This window comes from Oryza sativa, chromosome 9 (assembly GCF_034140825.1).
Source record: "Oryza sativa Japonica Group chromosome 9, ASM3414082v1".
Taxonomy (NCBI): Eukaryota; Viridiplantae; Streptophyta; class Magnoliopsida; order Poales; family Poaceae; genus Oryza; species Oryza sativa.
In genome coordinates this window covers 16251850-16269842 of record NC_089043.1, presented here as the reverse complement: position 1 = coordinate 16269842, position 17993 = coordinate 16251850, and the positions used below count along the sequence as shown (strand labels likewise).

The following is a 17993-nucleotide window of genomic DNA, read 5'->3' as shown; positions in this document are numbered from 1 at the left end:
ATTTGAATAAGATGAATGGTCAAACGTTGGTTAAAAAGTCAACGGCGTCATACATTAAAATACGGAGGGAGTAACATTTATTTAATTTGTTTGTTCCCTCGAATAATTATCGCAACATTACGCGAAGCAACAACTCAAATAGATATTTCATATTATTTTATCAATGAATAAGATCTCGTCGTTGGCTTCTCATCACAAAAAAAATAAATATAAATTTATTAGAATATTGTTTTAACCTATTTTTTAAAACTTTATAACAGTTATTTTATTTGTCTGTACCCTCAAATAATTATTACAATACTGTACAAAAACAAATCAAATAGGGATTTCATATTATATTTTTTAATAATGAATAGATCTGGCCGTTGGTTTCTGATCTAAAGGCCCAGCCCAACCAGCCGCTGTCTCTTCCCCCCACTCCTCGACTCGCTCTCGCTTCCGAAGCAGCGGCGGCGGCGGCGGCGAGGCGAGATGGCGGCGGCGGCGTTGGCGGGGATGGACGCGCGGGGGTGGGACGAGGCGGCGTACAGGCGGGGCATCCTGCGGGAGCGGGACCTCTCCTGCCGCACCCTCTTCCGCGCCGTCTTCTTCGACCACCACGACGACGACCCCGACGTCCTCCTCGCCGCCGCCTCCAGCGACGGCTCCCTCGCCTCCTTCTCCCTCTCCTCCTGCATCTCCTCCTCCTCCTCCCATCCCACCCCACAGGTTCGTTCGTTCCCCACACCCGCTCCATGTGCCGCGTCCTCGTGCGCAGCTAAGGTGTTCGATCTTTTGTTTTGATTTGATTGGATTCAGACCCACCCGGATGCCGCGGTCTCTCTGGTTGATCCCGTCTGCATCGTCCAAGCGCACAGTGGCCCGGCCTACGACGTCAGGTTCTACCCGGATTCGCAGCAGCCGCTGCTCTTCAGGTGAATTGCTGTGCTGCTGCTCGTCTTCTCGGTGGCCGTTTTTGTTCAGGTGACATGGCATGACATTTGGCGACGTGATCCGTTGGTTGTGGCAGCGGCGGGGATGACGGGCGCCTTCGGGGATGGAGATGGCACGAGATGCAGAGCTGCCTTGTGCCGCTATCTCTGCAAGGTGCTGCAAAAGAACCCTCACTTCTTACTAGGATTGACTTGGTTAATTAGTTTGGTGTGTGCTTTACCTAGAAGTTCTACCTGTACTTGCTTGCGCACACCCCACAAAGAAAAGGCTAAATTTTTAACAAAGATGTAAAACATTTTGCAAGTCCCATTTCCTTTTCTAGTGCTCTAGTGCATGTTTTTTTTGTGGGGCTAATGCATGTTGTTTAATAGGTTACTTTGTCATTGCTTTTCTTTCCAGGGGATCATTTGGAGCCAGTACTTGATTTGGTGAACCCTCAGCATGAGTAAGTATTCTGTGAAAAAGGACATACATCTGATAATCATTTGACATATCGTTTATTCTAGAGAAATATGCACTTGCACTCTCATCCTCCATCTTTTCAGAGCTTTTGTTTTCGATTTTGTAGGGGTCCTTGGGGTGCTCGCTCTCCAATACCTGAAAACAACGCCATTGCGATTAACAAACAGGTCAACACCAGAAAGTCTGCATTTTCACTTCATCCAAAGAAGCAAAATAATCTCTTGTGTGCATTTTTGTTCATCGTGTATATTATATAGAAATGATGCATATTGTTACTTGCTTAAAAAAAGATATCTTATTCAGTTATTCTTTCTCATCATTCTTCTTCGCAACAGGAAGGATCTGTTTATGCAGCGGCCGGGGATGCATGTGCTTATTGCTGGGATGTGGTATGTATTTTCTTGAGGTAAATGCAATATATAGAAGTCCTGAGCTACATGGAAGGAACTACAGATTTCTTATGATTCATGTGGCACAGGCTTCCATAATTTTCTATTTTCTGTGTGCCTGCTTGAGAAAATATCTGATAGTAGGTTTTACAATGTCTTGTTCTTTCAGGAGAGTGGTAAATGTAAAATGACCTTCAAGGGACATACTGACTATTTGCACAGCATTGCAGTCCGCGAAGCGAACCGCCAGGTTGGTTTGTTATTATTGTACTGATGTAGTCCAATACCATTTTCCCATAGATGTCTTGCCTTCATTTTGTAGTAACTTTTAGTTAATAGAGCCTTTCCTTTTTCAGGTAGTTACAGGATCAGAGGATGGCACAGCCCGTATCTGGGGTGAGCAGTGCTTTTGATAGGATAATTTTGTCTTGTACTTGAAGTGTGCCTTCTCATGTTCATCCTGTTCTAACTGGTCATTTTGTATATCTGCTCGTTGATTCAAGCAAAGAAAAAGCACCAACTAGCTATTTGTCTTTTTGTACTCTTTAATTCACATCTGGTGATCTGGTCACAGGTCACATCATATTCACAAAATTTATCCTCTCTCTTATGAGTTTACCTTCAGACAGGTTTAGAAAGATTTGGCACTACATGGAAATCCATAAAAAGGCATTCTCTTATTTCTGCTCTTTGTGCACTGCAGATTGCAGAAGTGGAAAGTGCACTCAGGTTATACGTCCGGTGAAAAACAAGATTTTTGAGGGGTCATGGGTCAGTTGTGTTGCCATTGATGCAAGTGAAAGCTGGCTGGTAGGATGCACTTCAAGCTGATATAACAATGTGTTATGCATCATGTATTTTACAGTTATTATTATCTTGGTCCTATTTTTCCCAGGCTTGTGGTACTTCTAGTGGTATATCAGTTTGGAGCCTTCTTTCAAATGAGTGCATCTTTAATGTGGATTGCCATGCTCCTGTTCAAGATTTGCTGTTTGACAGAAACCAAGTAAGTCTATCTATTCGTCATGTTCAAGCTAGAGTTTAGCAAACCAGTAAAATTGCCCATGGTTAGAAATGGCTCATCTTGTATTTCAAAGATGGGCTGGCAAAAAATTTAGGACGGATCATTCCATTCTTTAGTCTTTGTGAGTTTAACAAATGCTATACCTGTAGTAAATTAGTGTTCCCCTAGTCAATTATTTCCATTAACAAGTCATATGATAGTTCCACAAGTGCATGATTTATCTATTTAACCAATGCCCTTTCTAAATTTTTTTATGCATAATTGTTTGCCAAATGAAAGTTTGCATAATTGTGTGGATATGAAATTATTATCAGATAATCTCTCAGATATGCACAGAAAATGCAATAAATTATTTCCTGATGATTTATGACATGGTTGCCAAAATTTGAAGCTTTGTGATGTTATTGTTGGAGAGAAACAGAATAAAATCAAAAGCTTTTGCTTCCAAACAAATATAAGAGTGACTCTTCAGCCAACTAGTTATTATTCCTGCAAGGAAAGCTTTTTATTATTGTCTGCTCACATCTATTAGAGATTTACCAAAGCAATGTTGAGTCTGGCGATAGACAATAGAGCAGCACGAAGGATGCATTGTTTCCCAACTCTTGTGGTTTAGGAATTATCAACTGTTTGTTTTCTTATACTCCATTTTCACCATTCAGATCTTAGCAGTCGGTGCTGAACCTCTGCTCTCTCGTTTCTCTATCAATGGGACTCTTCTTTCACAAATCAAGTGTGCTCCTCACTCAGCATTTTCTGTCTCCATACATTCTTCAGGGGTATGTCTGTCTGTCTCTTGATTCTCATTTTGAAATGACTTGGGTATCTGTTTCACCCTACTTCTGGAGTCTGGCCGATTTGTCCTGAGTTTACTACCTTTGTTGTGCAGATGGCAGCTGTTGCTGGATATGGAGGCCTTGTGGATGTAATATCACAATTTGGGAGTCATTTGTGCACTTTTGGCTGCCGGAGCCTGGATAAGTAAGATCTATTGGAACAATTAGCTAAGCACTCTTAATAGTGTAAAGAACTGGAAAAACACTGCCAAGATCTAATTAAGTACTACTACTAGTAATCATACACTTGGGAGCTGTTCAGCTGTAACACTAGTTCATCTCTGTGCTAACTTATGTAATTCACAGTTGTGCCGTTGCTGCTCCGATAGAGATGACTCTAGATCCCTTAAGTTTATTGCTGTTACAATTTCCCTAATGAATTCCCTTGTACGGATTACCTGCTGGTTGCTGCAACACTGCTCTCTTTGCTGACTTTCTCCCTCCATCCCATAAAATACAAACTCAGGATAGGATTTTAAGATGAGATGTGACACATTTTAATATTCTTCAGATTATTCTTAGATAGCCTATCCAAACTCAGGTTTGTCTTTTTATGGGACAAAAGGAGTACATCAGCTTTCCTTTGGCATCACGTGGCACTTGTTTCTCTTTATTAGGCAATATTTATCACAGCTCCATATCTAGATTTAAAATTTATATGTTACTACCTCCGTCCCCTAATATAAGGGATATTCACTATTTTTTTTTTAACGTTTGACCACTCGTCTTATTCAAAAAATTTGTGCAAATATAAAAAACGAAAAGTTGTGCTTAAAGTACTTTGGATAATAATGTAAGTCAAATAAAATAAATAATAATTCCAATTTTTTTTTTAATAAAACGAATGGTCAAACAATGCAAGCAAAATGTCTAAATCCCTTATATTAGGAGACGGAGGGAGTAAATTATAATCACTTAAAAATTATATTTCATCCAAAAATGGAATAAATATTTCATTCAGAAGTAATCAATGTAATTGCCGATTGAAAAATCTATGGATTTGTGGAGGTGGAAATATCCAACTCCAAAAAAAAAAAAAACCTTAGATCCAAAGTTATGCTAGCTCTAAAACATCTTAGATCGGAAGCTATGCCAAAAATCACAGTAACCTTTAGAAGTTTTGATGCATAATTGATAGCACCTTCGAAGCTGTAAGCCTGTAATAACAAATTCTTTTAGGAGTTACCAAGAATGAGTTTATCTTATGTCTGAGATATCTGGACTGCAAAATTCAGTAGCAAATGCACGAGCTGACAGCTGGGCATATTGACTTCTATCCCAAAGGATAACAGATCACATTCTTGCTGATTACAGCACTTGGAAAGCTGACCAAGATTTGACAAGAAAAAAGACCAATTTGGCAAATGGAAATTCATAGTGTCACAAGCGTGCCTAGGCCTTTATAATACAAACAAGAGCTGTCTAAACCAGCAACTAAAAATACAAGTTTTTATTATACAAACAAGAGCTGGCTACTCCAGCAACTGAAAATACAAGTTTTATACTTAATACATTGTTGATGTCGACGGATTTTTTTCCCTAGTTCCACCACCACTGACCCCATATATGTACAACATTCGGGCAAACGCATGCAACATACAGAAGCACCCAGTTTCTGAAAATATATACAGCAAATTCATCCTATATGTACATGAAGATATGAAAATATCATCAGCAAGGCTTCCAAACCAACAACAGAACAGATATGAATGAGCTCCAAGAATATGATCTTCATTCTTCTAACATCATGAAGCACATACCTGAAGCTTTATCTATCACCTATTCGATCGAAGTGCGCGCTAGGCGTTAATCTAGCCATGGTGGTAGATGATAATGGAACTTACAACCTGGGCAAGAGCCACCCGAGAGTCCAGCCGAGAAGCAGTCCAGCACCAACGATGCCTACACCGACCGCAAACACGACAGCCTTGCGCAAGTGGCTGTCCTTGTTCTGCTTCCTTCCTTTCTTCCTTGTTCCATCCTTCCTTTCTTGCCCTGGCGTCACCTTTTCTTTGAGCATGATCCAGGGGAGTTCAGGGAACATGGCTGCTATCTGGTGTTCCTTCAACCTGAGCTGGAGGCATATGTTCTCCAGCTGCAGCATTTTCAGCCATTGCTTGCACGCAAAGAGATGAGAGGCCTGACGGAATAATAGCTTGATGACATGGTCTTTCTCATCATAAGCTTTCTTGGCAGCCATCTCAGCCTCCCTCGCGCGTGTTTGTGAATGGCGGAGTGCATCCAGCAACTGGGTCCTCTCAGCGGCACTCCGATATGTCGGCTTGCTGCCTGGTGTGCGATCATCAGAACTACAAGAATCCTGTGTACCCCTGCATCCGAATGCGATTATGTCAATATATGGACCATAACCAGGAAGAAGCTTGGACAAACAAATTGGTATCTGGGACTTTCCAGGGATGAGAAATAACACGACATGGAAGGCATGCATGACTACCATTACTTCAATTTTGGATCATAACAAGGAATCAAAAGATTCACACAATTTCATACATACAAAATCGGAATAAAATTTGTGTTTGCTCATTTTCAGAACTAGTTTCACACATACAAAATTGGAATAACATTTGTGTTTGTTCATTTTCAGAACTAGTTCGTAATGTGATACGTGAAAATAATAAGCCATAAGATTTATCCTTGTAAAGCAAAACATCGGTATTCTAAAAGTGGGTCTACTGGGCTGTTCACAAGGAACAAGCACACCTACTTGTTATCACGTAATCACCTGTTTGGCCCTCTAAATTGGCCAGTTAGACCGGATTTCCCTAGGTTTGGGACCAAACAAAAAGCCACATACCACTTTCTTAAAATAACTAGTATCATTAAGAATTTAAGACGGCGTGAATCCAAGAAGGAAGACACCGGCAAATCATAGTGAATTCCAGCGATTGTGAAAGAATATAACATACCCACGTGCATCATTTCTTTGATGTTGCCAGCCTCCACCATCAGATGAATTTGTCTCATTGGTGCTTGAAATGCTATAGCTGCACAGCATAGTGTCATACTGCACTGGAGGTGATTCTTTGCCAGTATAAGGTCCATAATCATCCTTGTTTTCATGGTTGTTCAATTTTGAACCATGAGCACGTTGGGTGGGTCTTGGCAGCTCATTTTTGCCTACGTTGTGCATTTCACTTTCTGCAACTACGGAAGCCAAACCATCCGCTTCAGCTACCTGCCACCATGGCCGAGACTTCCTGTTTTCTTGCCAAGGTGCATCCATCTCATAGCATGCCGTCTGTGGTTTCTTTGGATACAAAGGATCAAAAGTTTTGAAGTCCATATGTTCTTTGTCCTCATGAAGATAGGTGGCACTTCCCCTGCATTTGAGGGTCATTTCAGAATAGGCAGGAAGACTCTTGAGCTCTTCAAAACCTGTCTCATATGTTTGTTTCATAAAAGCTGTTGAAACTATCCATGGGGGCTCAAAAGGATCAGCTGTTTTCTTAGGATTGATGTCCTCAAGTTTGGACACTGGTGCGAAACTTTCGACTTTCTTTACATCAACTTCCCCACACATATAATTCAGGTCCTCGCTAGCAAGCACATTCTGGCACCCAAAATTGGGCTGCAACTGAAGCCACCATTGGGTATCTTTTGGCAGATTGGAGTTCATTGCATTCCAGTTTAAAGGCATAAAGTTGGGGATATGGCAGTCTTGCGGATTTGTTTGATTTCCATTGTTGGTCTCATGCTGTTGCCCAGATGGCGGGCAGCAACCGAGTTTCGGAGCTCTCTTTGCGTCCTCTTGAACCCGGCAGCGGTTAGCAGCACGCTGCCAAGCAGCCCTTGTTTCAGCAGCTGCCATTACTCACATGCTAAGAAACTGCACCCTGCACATCAGAAAAATTGTTTGTCAATGTCCTCAGAAAAAGTTGTTCATCAGCACTACTTCCATAGAAGCTCTAAAGAAAACAAATGATAGTATTAACAGCCTATTTTACAATGTTTTCATGACAGAAAGTGCATGCATCATCCACGCTAGAAAATTTGAAGACCGATCCATCAAGATTCATGAACTGTTTGCTCAAAAAGAATCTACAACCATAAAATGAATACGGACAAGCACAATAACGAGAAGACATGATGCTCAGATATGCAAGCAACGTCGAAATAAATGAAATGAAATGAAATGCCCATGGCAAAGAAAACAATCACTACTAATTACAGCCAGATTTGAGGCGGTAAACGATTATCCAATTCTCCGACAGATTTCACTGATTTGAGGTAAGGGACGAATCACAGATGCAGAAATACAGAAACAGGTCGAATTCTTCGAACTAGGAACATTTCAAAGTACTTGACTGGACCAAATGGGCACGCAAAATGAAAACTGAACCCGAGATGCTCGAGCAAGTCAGACAAAATCGAAAGATTCCGAATCTCCGATTCTCCTCGCTCCCTCCTCCCGATGATCCGATTCTCTAAAATTTTACAGGTGAAGGCAAAAGCCACCTCACCTGGATCAGCAAAAGACTCGGAAGCTTGAACAAGGCTGCAAGATCAAGGCAGGTTCTTGGACGAAGAGGCTCCAACCCGACGACGATGACGATGACTCCTTCGGATCACCACCATCTCACGGCCGGATCTCGCAGCTCCCTCGCCGTCGCCGCTGACAGACTGAATCTAGAAAAGCGAACCCCTAAAGCGGACAAGAAGAACACGGAGAAGAGAGGAAGCCAAGGGAGAGGAGCTAATAAAGAAGGGATCTTTGCTCCTCTCCGGATAATGACGTGAAGGCAAAGCAAGCAGCAATCCTACCAGAAGAAACAATCCATCCAGCAATAATAATAGTAGTAATAAAGATTTCAATTACTCCCAAAATCAAAACTTTTTATAAATTGGCAAGAAAGACCAATTAAGCTGCCGTTTCTGCGCTGCTCACCGCCCCTGAAAGCGCCATTTTTTCTCCCACAAAGATTGGATTTTTGGTCCGGTTCTTCCTCTCCCAACTCCCAGATTTTTTATTTTTGTTCTTCTCCTCGCCGTGTCATCTCATTTTCTCACTCATTTTTCATTTTTTTTGTTGGTTTTTTAGGGGGAGAGGTTGTCCAGGAAAGGGGGCAAAGATCCGTGCCGTCCCGTGGCTTCCTGGATCAATTTGGGTGATGAGAATCTGAGATATCCACATCCATTTATGGGAGTGACGTGGGCTTCTCTCCCGCTGGTGAGGTGGGGACAGGTGTTTCCTTGCTGATGCAGCCACCTCAACCCCCACTGATGAGTGTTGTGGCAAAGCAGGGAGCCACTGGAATTTATTTCTCGAACCCCTCTCTCTCTGCCGCCTAAAGCAATGGAAGTAAGAACTAAGAAGAAAAGCAAATGGTTCATAGGAAAAAGAAAGGGAGTACTGTATGCTGTGATGAAGTGCTGAGTGACTAGTCAACTTTTTTTTAAAGAGTACAGTAAGAACCAAAAGAGTACGGTTTGAGTTTTTTTTTTTTTTTTTTTTGCGGGGGAGTACGGTTTGAGTCTATATAAGGTTATTCAAATTTCTCAATTTAACTTTGAGAGTGAACTTTAGAATAAAGTTATGAAGCGGCTTGAATCTCGATCCATCTCTTTAGTTATATTTTAAATCATTTTAACCCATTCCATTTTTTTTTAAGTTGAGTTACAACAGTTTAATTGGGTTCCAGCATTAAAAGAGGTGGATATCAAATAAGCCCAAAACAAATTGTAATATGCATTGCCAATACATCATAAGTCTGTTAGTGATAAGTCATAATTTTAAAATCGGGACACTAATTTTACATTAAGTAATTTTATGAGATATTGCAAATTTATAGTGAAATTTAATTAGTTCGCGTGCACTATTTAAACTTACGGCACAACCCTAGTGCCCTCCTTCCAATCCAAAAATGTTAGTATAATCTGTTAGTGGGTTGACCAGATATGTCACTGGCTAATTGGGTTGTACTAGTTAAATTAAAGGTTTGATACATAGAACCAACATCACTAATCTATTTTTTCTTAATACAAACCTTTGATGGTTTATATATTTCAAACCATGTATTATTTATAAATTCCATTTAAACCATCTTACTCTACTTAAAAGGTATGATAAAACGACTTTAATATTAATTATTTTTAAATATTTAATAGTAATTTGCTCACATTATAAAAGTAACTCAGTTGAGAAGTAACTTTTCATAAAATAATGCTAAAGTAATTACATAGGGATAAGTTGGAAATAAGAAACTATATGAAGTAAATTCATAAGTAAAATGTAGAGAATATTCATAATTATATACATGGATTTTCTTATTTGAAGTAATCACTATATTATTTTTCTTGATATAAGAAGTAACTTTTCACGATATTAAAAGGAACGATATTGTTATAGGGAAATAACTATAAAAAATAGAATAACTCTCAATGATATAAGAGGCAACTACACTACTAGGAAAGTACTATATTCCAAAATATGAAGCACAACTATCACTAACACAAAGACCAAAAAAATAATTTAATCACTTCCTCGGTTAGATCACATTGATGCATGCAAGTAATGTGAGGGGGGTTGATGTTAGAGGATTTAAAACAGAGCAAATTTGGAGTACGAGGAGCAAATTTAGAGTACGAGGTGCTAGTTAATGTATACATGCATGCACGCATTATATCATGAGACAGAGAAAAAAAGTGGTTGAGACATAGAGGGAGTAACTCATAAAAATTAAAAATATATAGTAATAATTTCTTCACGGTATTAAAAGTCATAAAAATCTACGATGCCTCATGTTTACGTTTACGTGGCGTTCCTCTTTTTTTCTTTATTGTGTGTGGTTTGGGCTTATGCATGAGAGGTGAGCGCATAACAGACCTTTTCTATACCATGATTAAGCATTTGGGAAGTTGGCTGGCTGGCTGGCCAAGTAGCACCTTTGGATGTTGCCAAGTGCTACATTTTGAATTGAATGCAAACTTGAGAGCGAGCCCAATTGACCAATTGGACAAAACGAAACGCCAAAGATAGATGTGAACCTGTAGAAAACTTGAGGATCAAATTAGTATCACACTCCTATGTAGATTTTCACAAGAACTAACCTAGACCATTTTTCTCTTCATCTCTTGTAAATTCTTTTATAGAGCACATAGTAAATTCATTCGAACTTTCTCGATTATTTCTATCAACGGAACGACCCCACATCTCTTTCAGCTGTCCAATCCAATATGGCCACATGGGTTAGACAGCTACGTCGGTGAAGTGCCCAACTTTTTCAGCAATCCGGATGCTGCCATGATGCACGAACTTACAATTCTACTCCCAGTTCCAGTTGTTGGTGAAGTGAAGATTTTCAGCGTACATCCTGGTCCTTCAGGCTTCAATAAATCATAAAAAAGAGCATGGAACATGCTTTGTTTGTAGTTTATCCCACACAAGAATCTAATTCTCGATGTTCTCTTTACACTACACTACTACAGCAACCACCTTTTACACGTTACCGTGCCAAACAAAGGCAAACGATATCTTTTTTTTAAAAAAAAAAGGAGAAAAAGAAAAAGAAAAGGTAAAGGAAAGATAAACTGTACGGTGTAATCTTTATCTGCCTAACTCGTCTTAACTACTACTTTACTCCCAAAACTGCTACCTTAAGCTGAACCAGATCCTGTCCACTAATCAAGAATTAGTCTTTTTTTACCTGCCCATTGTTTTGTTGCAACTTACAACGCAGAGTGCGCCTTCACGCCATCCATTCTCCTTAAGCAGTGAACAGATTGAGTTTAAGAAGGCCAAGGAATCCCTCAACGAAACCCTGGATGCAAAGCAAAGCAAAGCAAACTTATTAAGATGCAATCTTAAGTAATGTTAATGTTTGCAAGCAAAGGAAAACCCAGTGACCCACAGGAATCAATGATTTCTCTGCATATAATTGCTTTCATTTTTCTTTTTGAAACTTCTGCACGTTGATCTTTAGTGAACTTGACAAAATAATCGTTGTCTTGAGCTGTGTGCGCGGTTGCTTCCTATTCGAGGTTCAGGCAAACTGGCCAATGTTTAGATTCAGGCAAACTGGCCAATGGTTTGACTAAACCACATATAACTCCGGCAGTGGTTGGTCCACGACTAGGACATGCCCCTCTTTCCCCACCATAAGCAGCAATGACCCAGCTTATAGACTTATAGTTATAGCTTTATAAGTTGGGGAAAAAGGCAGCAGGTATTTCCGATGTGATGCTGTGAATTTATATTGCATAAATAAATACATTCTTCAAAGCGATAGATGATGTTATGTGGTTAACAACCTAGGTTAAGTTATTGTTATCCAATGCTACCATGGGATATAAAATAGAGTTGTACCTTCCGCTAGAAGCCAAGATCAAACGAAGGGCAATCATCATCTGTTAACGTCAGGTCGCCTGCAGATAAAAAGGGGTAACTGCCACATTTTTCTTCCACCACTCTGTAATCTGAACTGAGCTGCAAATGCATATGTAGTCAACTAGTCATTGATTAGCATAGTATAATCAAACAGTAGGTGCTAGTACTCACAGCATGATCTTATGATGCAAAACAATATGCAGCTGTGGACAGTTATAAAAACCAAGTAATTTGATTGCTCTCATGAATCTGAAACTACCTTAAATTCACAAACGGCAGTCTTTTTCCAAGAAAGGTTATATAGGATGCAAACCTGGTCTGCAGTTTCACCTTTACCCGATGGAGGGTCTGAGCTAGTAGTACACATAGCTGGTGCAGAATCTGCCATGTATAGACCAATATATGTACGTTTACTCTTGGATGGCAAAAAACCCTAAAAGTAAAGCACAATTTTGCTCTAACTCCACAAAAAGGAAATTAATTGAAACAGCTTCCAGTACCTTTAGAACTTTCAGTTTGATGGTTCCTTGTTGAACCTTGACTCTGCTCTTTTGCATTGGATACATCAGATGTTGGGGTATCCACCATGTCCAATTCCAGACTATCAAAAGTTGTTGGTCTCCTATAAAGCATAATTCGAGTAAACCCATTTTCTTATTCGACTTGTCATGTTAGATATTACTACTTTATTGTCCAGAAGGCAATCTTCTAGGATATAACTGAAGATATGCACACAAAATCTTACATGACTGTCTGATGATCATAAGTTGGATGGGCACTCCCTGATAACTCACTCTGAAGAGTAGTGCATATTGAGTTCCTTGGCTGCAGAGTTTCTAAATTTAAACAAGCCAGCACTGATGCACGAAGTTGTGTAGCACAATGAGACATTCGAGAGTTCATATTAACACCAATAGTTCTGTTTGAACTGTTGATCACTGAAATGTTAGAAGCTGTCTTGCTATGATCCGCATCACGAGCTATATTTGATCCAAAGGATGCTGAGGAGTGTACTTGTGAAGCTGGAACACTTTGGGAGTATTTAATTTCCGATGGGGGCCTCATGATAGACAGTATTTGGGATGCTAAAAAAGCATAGCAGTGTTATTAATATGAAGCACATGATCAATAAGTAAGTAGCGTAAGTCATTCAAGTTAGCCATGCAATCCACAAAGGATCACTAACATACACTTGTAAAAATGAATGAATTTCTTGAAAGTACTCTACTGCGTGAATTGTTATTGTATGAGCACAATGCAGGAACTCTTTGCATTTTATTTTTATTTTATGCTCTTCAGATTGCCAAAGAGAAATATTTGATGATAAACAAGAAAGGGTAAAGCAGAACGACCACTATAGAAGCATACAGAACTGTTTCAGCTTTTATTTAAATTTGATGAAGTCATAAAGAATACCTCAAATATCCCTTGTAATATGTAAAATCACATATTTAAATAGCTACTTACCAGTAAATAAACCTGAATAATTAAGCTACACATTCGCAGGAATAAGGGACGACCATTTTCCTTATCAGTAATACAACTATGAAATAATTACTGCAAGATGCATGCAACAGAGACATATCTAATCTGACCATAAAGAATGTCCTGAAAGTACGCTGCTAAAAGGCACCTACCAGAAAGCTATTTTGAAATCCATATCATGGAGTTTCTGAAATAATCAACCTTAACTGAAACTAGTCTTAATGAACAAAGCCAATATTGGTCACAACAACCTTAGCATTGCACAACAGAAGAGAGAACACTGATAGAATGTGCCAGTAAAAGTTTCACTTGAGCAGACTTGTCTTGTATTTTATTTTCTGAAGTGCACATATATCAAACCAATTATCTATTTAATACAATAAATAAAAGCATTACAAATTTGTTAAAACAATGGCTGATTGGATTGTCTTACTTTCGGTGCTTGGGTATAGGGATAATAGTAGCCAGGTGGGTGCATAGATTACTTATCTACTGTTCGTGTAGTTGACATACATGAAGGAAACATGCAACATAATTTTTCTGTTGCGTGGTCAAACCTATTCAAACTAGAAAGTAGGTAAAGTATACATACCAGTTCTCAAAGAATCATCCGTGTTACCAAAAGTTGTTCTGCCAGCCTCTCTCCTCAAAAAACTAGTGGAAGATCCTGATTTACCATCCTGAAGATCTGCAGAAAATAAATAAAACATGGGCATTTCTGGATTAGAGTATGTCAACAGCAGGAGGGTAAAAAATAGGTGCAAGTATGCTACATCAAGTCTGTTTACCACAGAATCCTAGAGGACTGTCCACTCTATCATAACTTGATTTGCCAACTTCTTGTGGATTATAGCTTGCAGCATATTCTGTTTTATCTTGCTTATTATCTGCAAAAACTGGGGAAAGAACCAGCACTTTAACTATATAAAAATATAACTACTGGAAGACAGATATTGTGCATAAAGTTAAACCCAATTACCATTAAATTGATGTGGATCATCCAAGTTACTAAATGTTGATTTGCCAAGGTCTGTCTTGTAGCCAACAGTAAAATCTGGTTTAGCCTTCTGAGTATCTGCAAACAGGCAAACAGCAGCCTTACTACCTAAAGATACATAGGGAGTAGTAGGACATAGAACTAAGTGTTTATGATATCATGTTCAATTACCATGAAATTTTAGTGTATCAATCATGTTAGTATGTATTGATTTGGCAACCGTTGGCCTGTTGAAACCATTACTACCTTGTAATCTACTCTTTTGAAAATCTGAAAATTTGTAGAGACAAATGAATTATTACATTAAAGTATGTCATAAGCAGCAAAGTACTAATGTGTGGAACTCTGTGATCACATACGATTGAACTTCAGTGGACTGACAAATTTTGGAGATTTGTTTCTCCCATCTGTCCTGTCAGTTGTATTATGTCCATTCGCTGATCCAGTTTGACTCAAAACCACCTCTGAAGGGTGTTTAGACTCTACATCTGCACACCAATTAATGCAGTAAAATAAGATGTGATATAGAAAAAAAAGGAATATATGTTTAAAAACTACATTTGAATATTTTCAGAGTATCGTAAGCTACAGAGTGGACACAAATGAAAACTAACCATTCTTTTGTTTTCTTATCTCACAAACTTCGATAAGATAATTAGGCAACTGGTATTTCATCCCGCTTTCAACAGATTCACCTGACTTGAGATATCTGCTGCCAAGCACTCCACCATCTTCATCCAGCAGAACAATCTGAACATCCAATTATTAAAAAACTATAACACCATTCTACAACTAGCAAAATATCACAGCATTTCATTACATAGCATCTAGCAGTGACATCGAAAACAGCAATCATATATTGCCAAACCTTGCACTAGAAACTTCTCAGTGTTGATATTAATAAGCATGAAACTAACGGATTGAATGCTAATTGCTAACCTGCTTTGCATGCGAACCAACTTGCACAAGCTTTATCACACCATCATGGTACTTCTTTGCCTTCTGTGTTAGTTGGGTGGTATATAAGGCACTCCATTCTACAAAGAATGTACATTCACTATTAGCTTTGAAATATATCAATAATTTACAATTTGTACATATCGCAAATATCTGACATATACAGAGAGAACACATGAACCTTTAAATTCAGAGTCTGTTGAACCCATAATGCTTCCTGAGCTACCAGCATCCACAACTCCAATCTTTGAAGTTTCTGGCTTACTTGAACCAGCAGTATTTGATGATTTACTGTCCTCAAGATCTATACTTGTAGAGACAAACATTTCGCACTGTGATATGTTGGACAAGGACAATCATAGCTAACTGATGTTTAACATTAATTCATTAAATCAATCTTAAAAAAAAACATTATACCCATGTACCATGAAATTTCTGTGGACTGGTAAATTTGAGTGGTTTACTCGTTGGACCTGATCCTGTTTTGTTACTTGTATTCTCCCCACTCCTTGGTCTTGTTTGCACCATAGGTTCCTCCGAGGAATTAGTTTGTAAACCTGCGTATTGGCAATGCAGAAATAACAACCTTTCAATATGTGGGCAAAGGAAAAAAGGAACTCCAATTAGGCACAGCAAAAATGTTGACGTCTCACAACGCACAGGTCCAAAGATTAGATACAGAAATCGTCAATATATTGGAAAATGCACAAAACCAACCTTTGTTTACACTCTTCGCCTCACAAATCTCAATAAGATAGTTAGGGAAATGACATTTCTTCCCAGTTTCCAAAGATTCCCCTGACTTGAGGTACCTGGTGGCTAGCACTCCGCCCTCTTCATCCAGCAAAATTATCTGGACGAGTAATCCAAAACAACATATCACATCATTTTTCCCCAGTCCACTACCACAGCATTCTAAGATAAACTGGTCTCATGAGGATCAAGTAACCTACCACCAATCTATCATCCATTAGCTACCCAACAATCAGAATATGCCGTATACCAAATTACCAACTACGAAATGCGCATTCTGCTTACCTGCTTCGCGTGCGAACTGACCTGCGCGAGCCTGACGACACCATCATGGAACTTCTTCGCCTTCTGAGTCAGCTGGGTGGTGTACAGTGCGGTCCACTCTGCAATCAAAAGCACACCCGATTCATTCATCAGATTACGCCCATTCTGTTCAGCGATCAAACACCTTGTGAGCATACGCAGAGCAGGCGGCTCGCAAACCTTGGAAACTCGAACCCACGGCTTCATCCTTGCCACCGCCACCGCCACCCCCCTTCGTGTTAGGGTCCGCGAACGCACGGGGAGGCCGCGAGTTCACCGCGCTGGGACGCGCCCTGGCGCTTGCGCCGCCGCGGTGGACGCCTCGGGAAGCGGGGGATGCGGCGGCGGAGGAGGACCCCGACCCGGGGTGGGGCTCGGGCTCGCCGACGTCGACGAGGTGGCGCTGGAACGCGAGCGAGGCGCCGGGGAACACCTCCTCGCCGGTGCGGAGCGTCCTGCACTCGACGGTGCCGCCCGCGTCGTCGAGGAGGACGAGGTTGACGGAGGCGCGGTGGAGGACGATGGCGCCGTCCTGGTACGCCTTGCGCTTCTGCTTCACGTGCTTCGTGTACGTCGCCGCCCACCGCCGCGGCTCCGCCTCCGCCTCCGCCGCCATCGGAGACGGCGAGCTCGATCGATGGGTGGGGGAATTGAGTTTTCGCGGAGAGAATTCGAAAATGGAGAGAAGAGGGAAGCTGCAAAGGGGAAATTTATTGGGCTTGATTTGGGCCTGGAATGGTAAGCCCGGCCCAGTACTAATTCTGGGCCCATCTAGATCGTGGGCCATACGGAAATCACAGGAATTGGTTTTGGGAGTTTTTTTCGTTTTTAGATTTTTTTTAATATTTACAGAAATAATCTATCAACAAAAAAAAATTGCTAAAATAGACCCTGCCGCCCCAATGGTGGGCGACAAGCTGACGTGGCAGACGGTGGGTCGATCGCGCCGTCTGCCGCCGTCGGCCAAAATTGCGATTAGGCCCTTGCCGCCCATACAGAGGGCGGCAAGGGCCTAATCGCAATTTTGGCCGCCCATAAAGAGCTTGCGGCCGTACTTTTTGCATCTGGATCCCTTGCCGCCCCAATAGGGACCCAGATGTAAAAAGTACGGCCAAAAGATTTTTCTATGTTATGTTAATAATAAATAAAGAAGTATTTATTGGTAAAACTTGTTAATATTGTTATAAAAATGTATTGAAGTTGGTTGTTGCGCAATTTCATATGTTAAGTGAGGTATTATTTTGTACCTTATTCGACGTATTAGTACTCGGATAATTTATATAGGCCTATCGCAGTCTGGGTCGTAGAAACATTATATGGACTTAAACAAGGAGAATTATGTAACATGAAGAAATAGTAGTACAATTTGAACATGATACAACTATTTACATTGTGGTTAAATAGATGATATTAGATTCGAACTAGGAGGGAGGTAGTGCAATAGTTGAACACAACGACGATGTAGTAATGGGACAAGGAAGCATGACAGTAGAAATTTCAATATGCCAAG

General features: G+C 40.2%; 3 protein-coding genes across 6 annotated transcripts; 1 reads left to right on the top strand and 2 right to left on the bottom strand.

Moving 5' to 3' along the window:
* The first annotated feature begins 416 nt into the window (after positions 1 to 416).
* Positions 417 to 4041, top strand: LOC4346861 (THO complex subunit 6). Of its 2 annotated transcripts, none has more exons than XM_015796010.3 (12): positions 417 to 708; positions 799 to 914; positions 1010 to 1086; positions 1333 to 1378; positions 1502 to 1562; positions 1731 to 1784; positions 1954 to 2034; positions 2141 to 2180; positions 2488 to 2594; positions 2680 to 2790; positions 3471 to 3587; positions 3698 to 4041. In XM_015796010.3, exons 1-12 carry the CDS (start codon positions 472 to 474, stop codon positions 3791 to 3793), a joined length of 1143 nt encoding a protein of 380 aa, XP_015651496.1. In that variant the 5' UTR covers positions 417 to 471; the 3' UTR covers positions 3794 to 4041. The 2 variants fall into 2 exon arrangements, with proteins under 2 accessions (XP_015651496.1, XP_066160162.1); XM_066304065.1 differs by having other exon boundaries at positions 1954 to 2038; positions 2145 to 2180.
* Positions 4042 to 4979: 938 nt separating this feature from the next.
* On the bottom strand, positions 4980 to 8772 carry LOC4346860 (uncharacterized). Of its 2 annotated transcripts, none has more exons than XM_026020281.2 (3): positions 8551 to 8772; positions 6572 to 7498; positions 4980 to 5974 (listed from the first exon to the last, which is right to left on the bottom strand). In XM_026020281.2, the coding sequence occupies exons 2-3, from the start codon at positions 7471 to 7473 to the stop codon at positions 5485 to 5487; spliced, it is 1392 nt and encodes a 463-aa protein (XP_025876066.1). In that variant the 5' UTR covers positions 7474 to 7498; positions 8551 to 8772; the 3' UTR covers positions 4980 to 5484. The 2 variants fall into 2 exon arrangements, with proteins under 2 accessions (XP_025876066.1, XP_015612219.1); XM_015756733.3 differs by lacking the exon at positions 8551 to 8772 and adding an exon at positions 8126 to 8329.
* A 1921-nt stretch (positions 8773 to 10693) lies between these two features.
* On the bottom strand, positions 10694 to 17410 carry LOC107277457 (uncharacterized). 2 transcript variants are annotated; one of them, XM_015755548.3, is made up of 17 exons: positions 16664 to 17410; positions 16466 to 16563; positions 16145 to 16280; positions 15853 to 15984; positions 15609 to 15731; positions 15410 to 15507; positions 15085 to 15220; positions 14830 to 14958; positions 14642 to 14740; positions 14453 to 14548; positions 14262 to 14369; positions 14066 to 14161; positions 12734 to 13073; positions 12489 to 12610; positions 12302 to 12369; positions 11968 to 12087; positions 10694 to 11422 (listed from the first exon to the last, which is right to left on the bottom strand). In XM_015755548.3, exons 1-16 carry the CDS (start codon positions 17268 to 17270, stop codon positions 11974 to 11976), a joined length of 2502 nt encoding a protein of 833 aa, XP_015611034.2. In that variant the 5' UTR covers positions 17271 to 17410; the 3' UTR covers positions 10694 to 11422; positions 11968 to 11973. The 2 variants fall into 2 exon arrangements, with proteins under 2 accessions (XP_015611034.2, XP_015611037.2); XM_015755551.3 differs by lacking the exon at positions 14642 to 14740.
* Between the last annotated feature and the right edge of the window lie 583 nt (positions 17411 to 17993).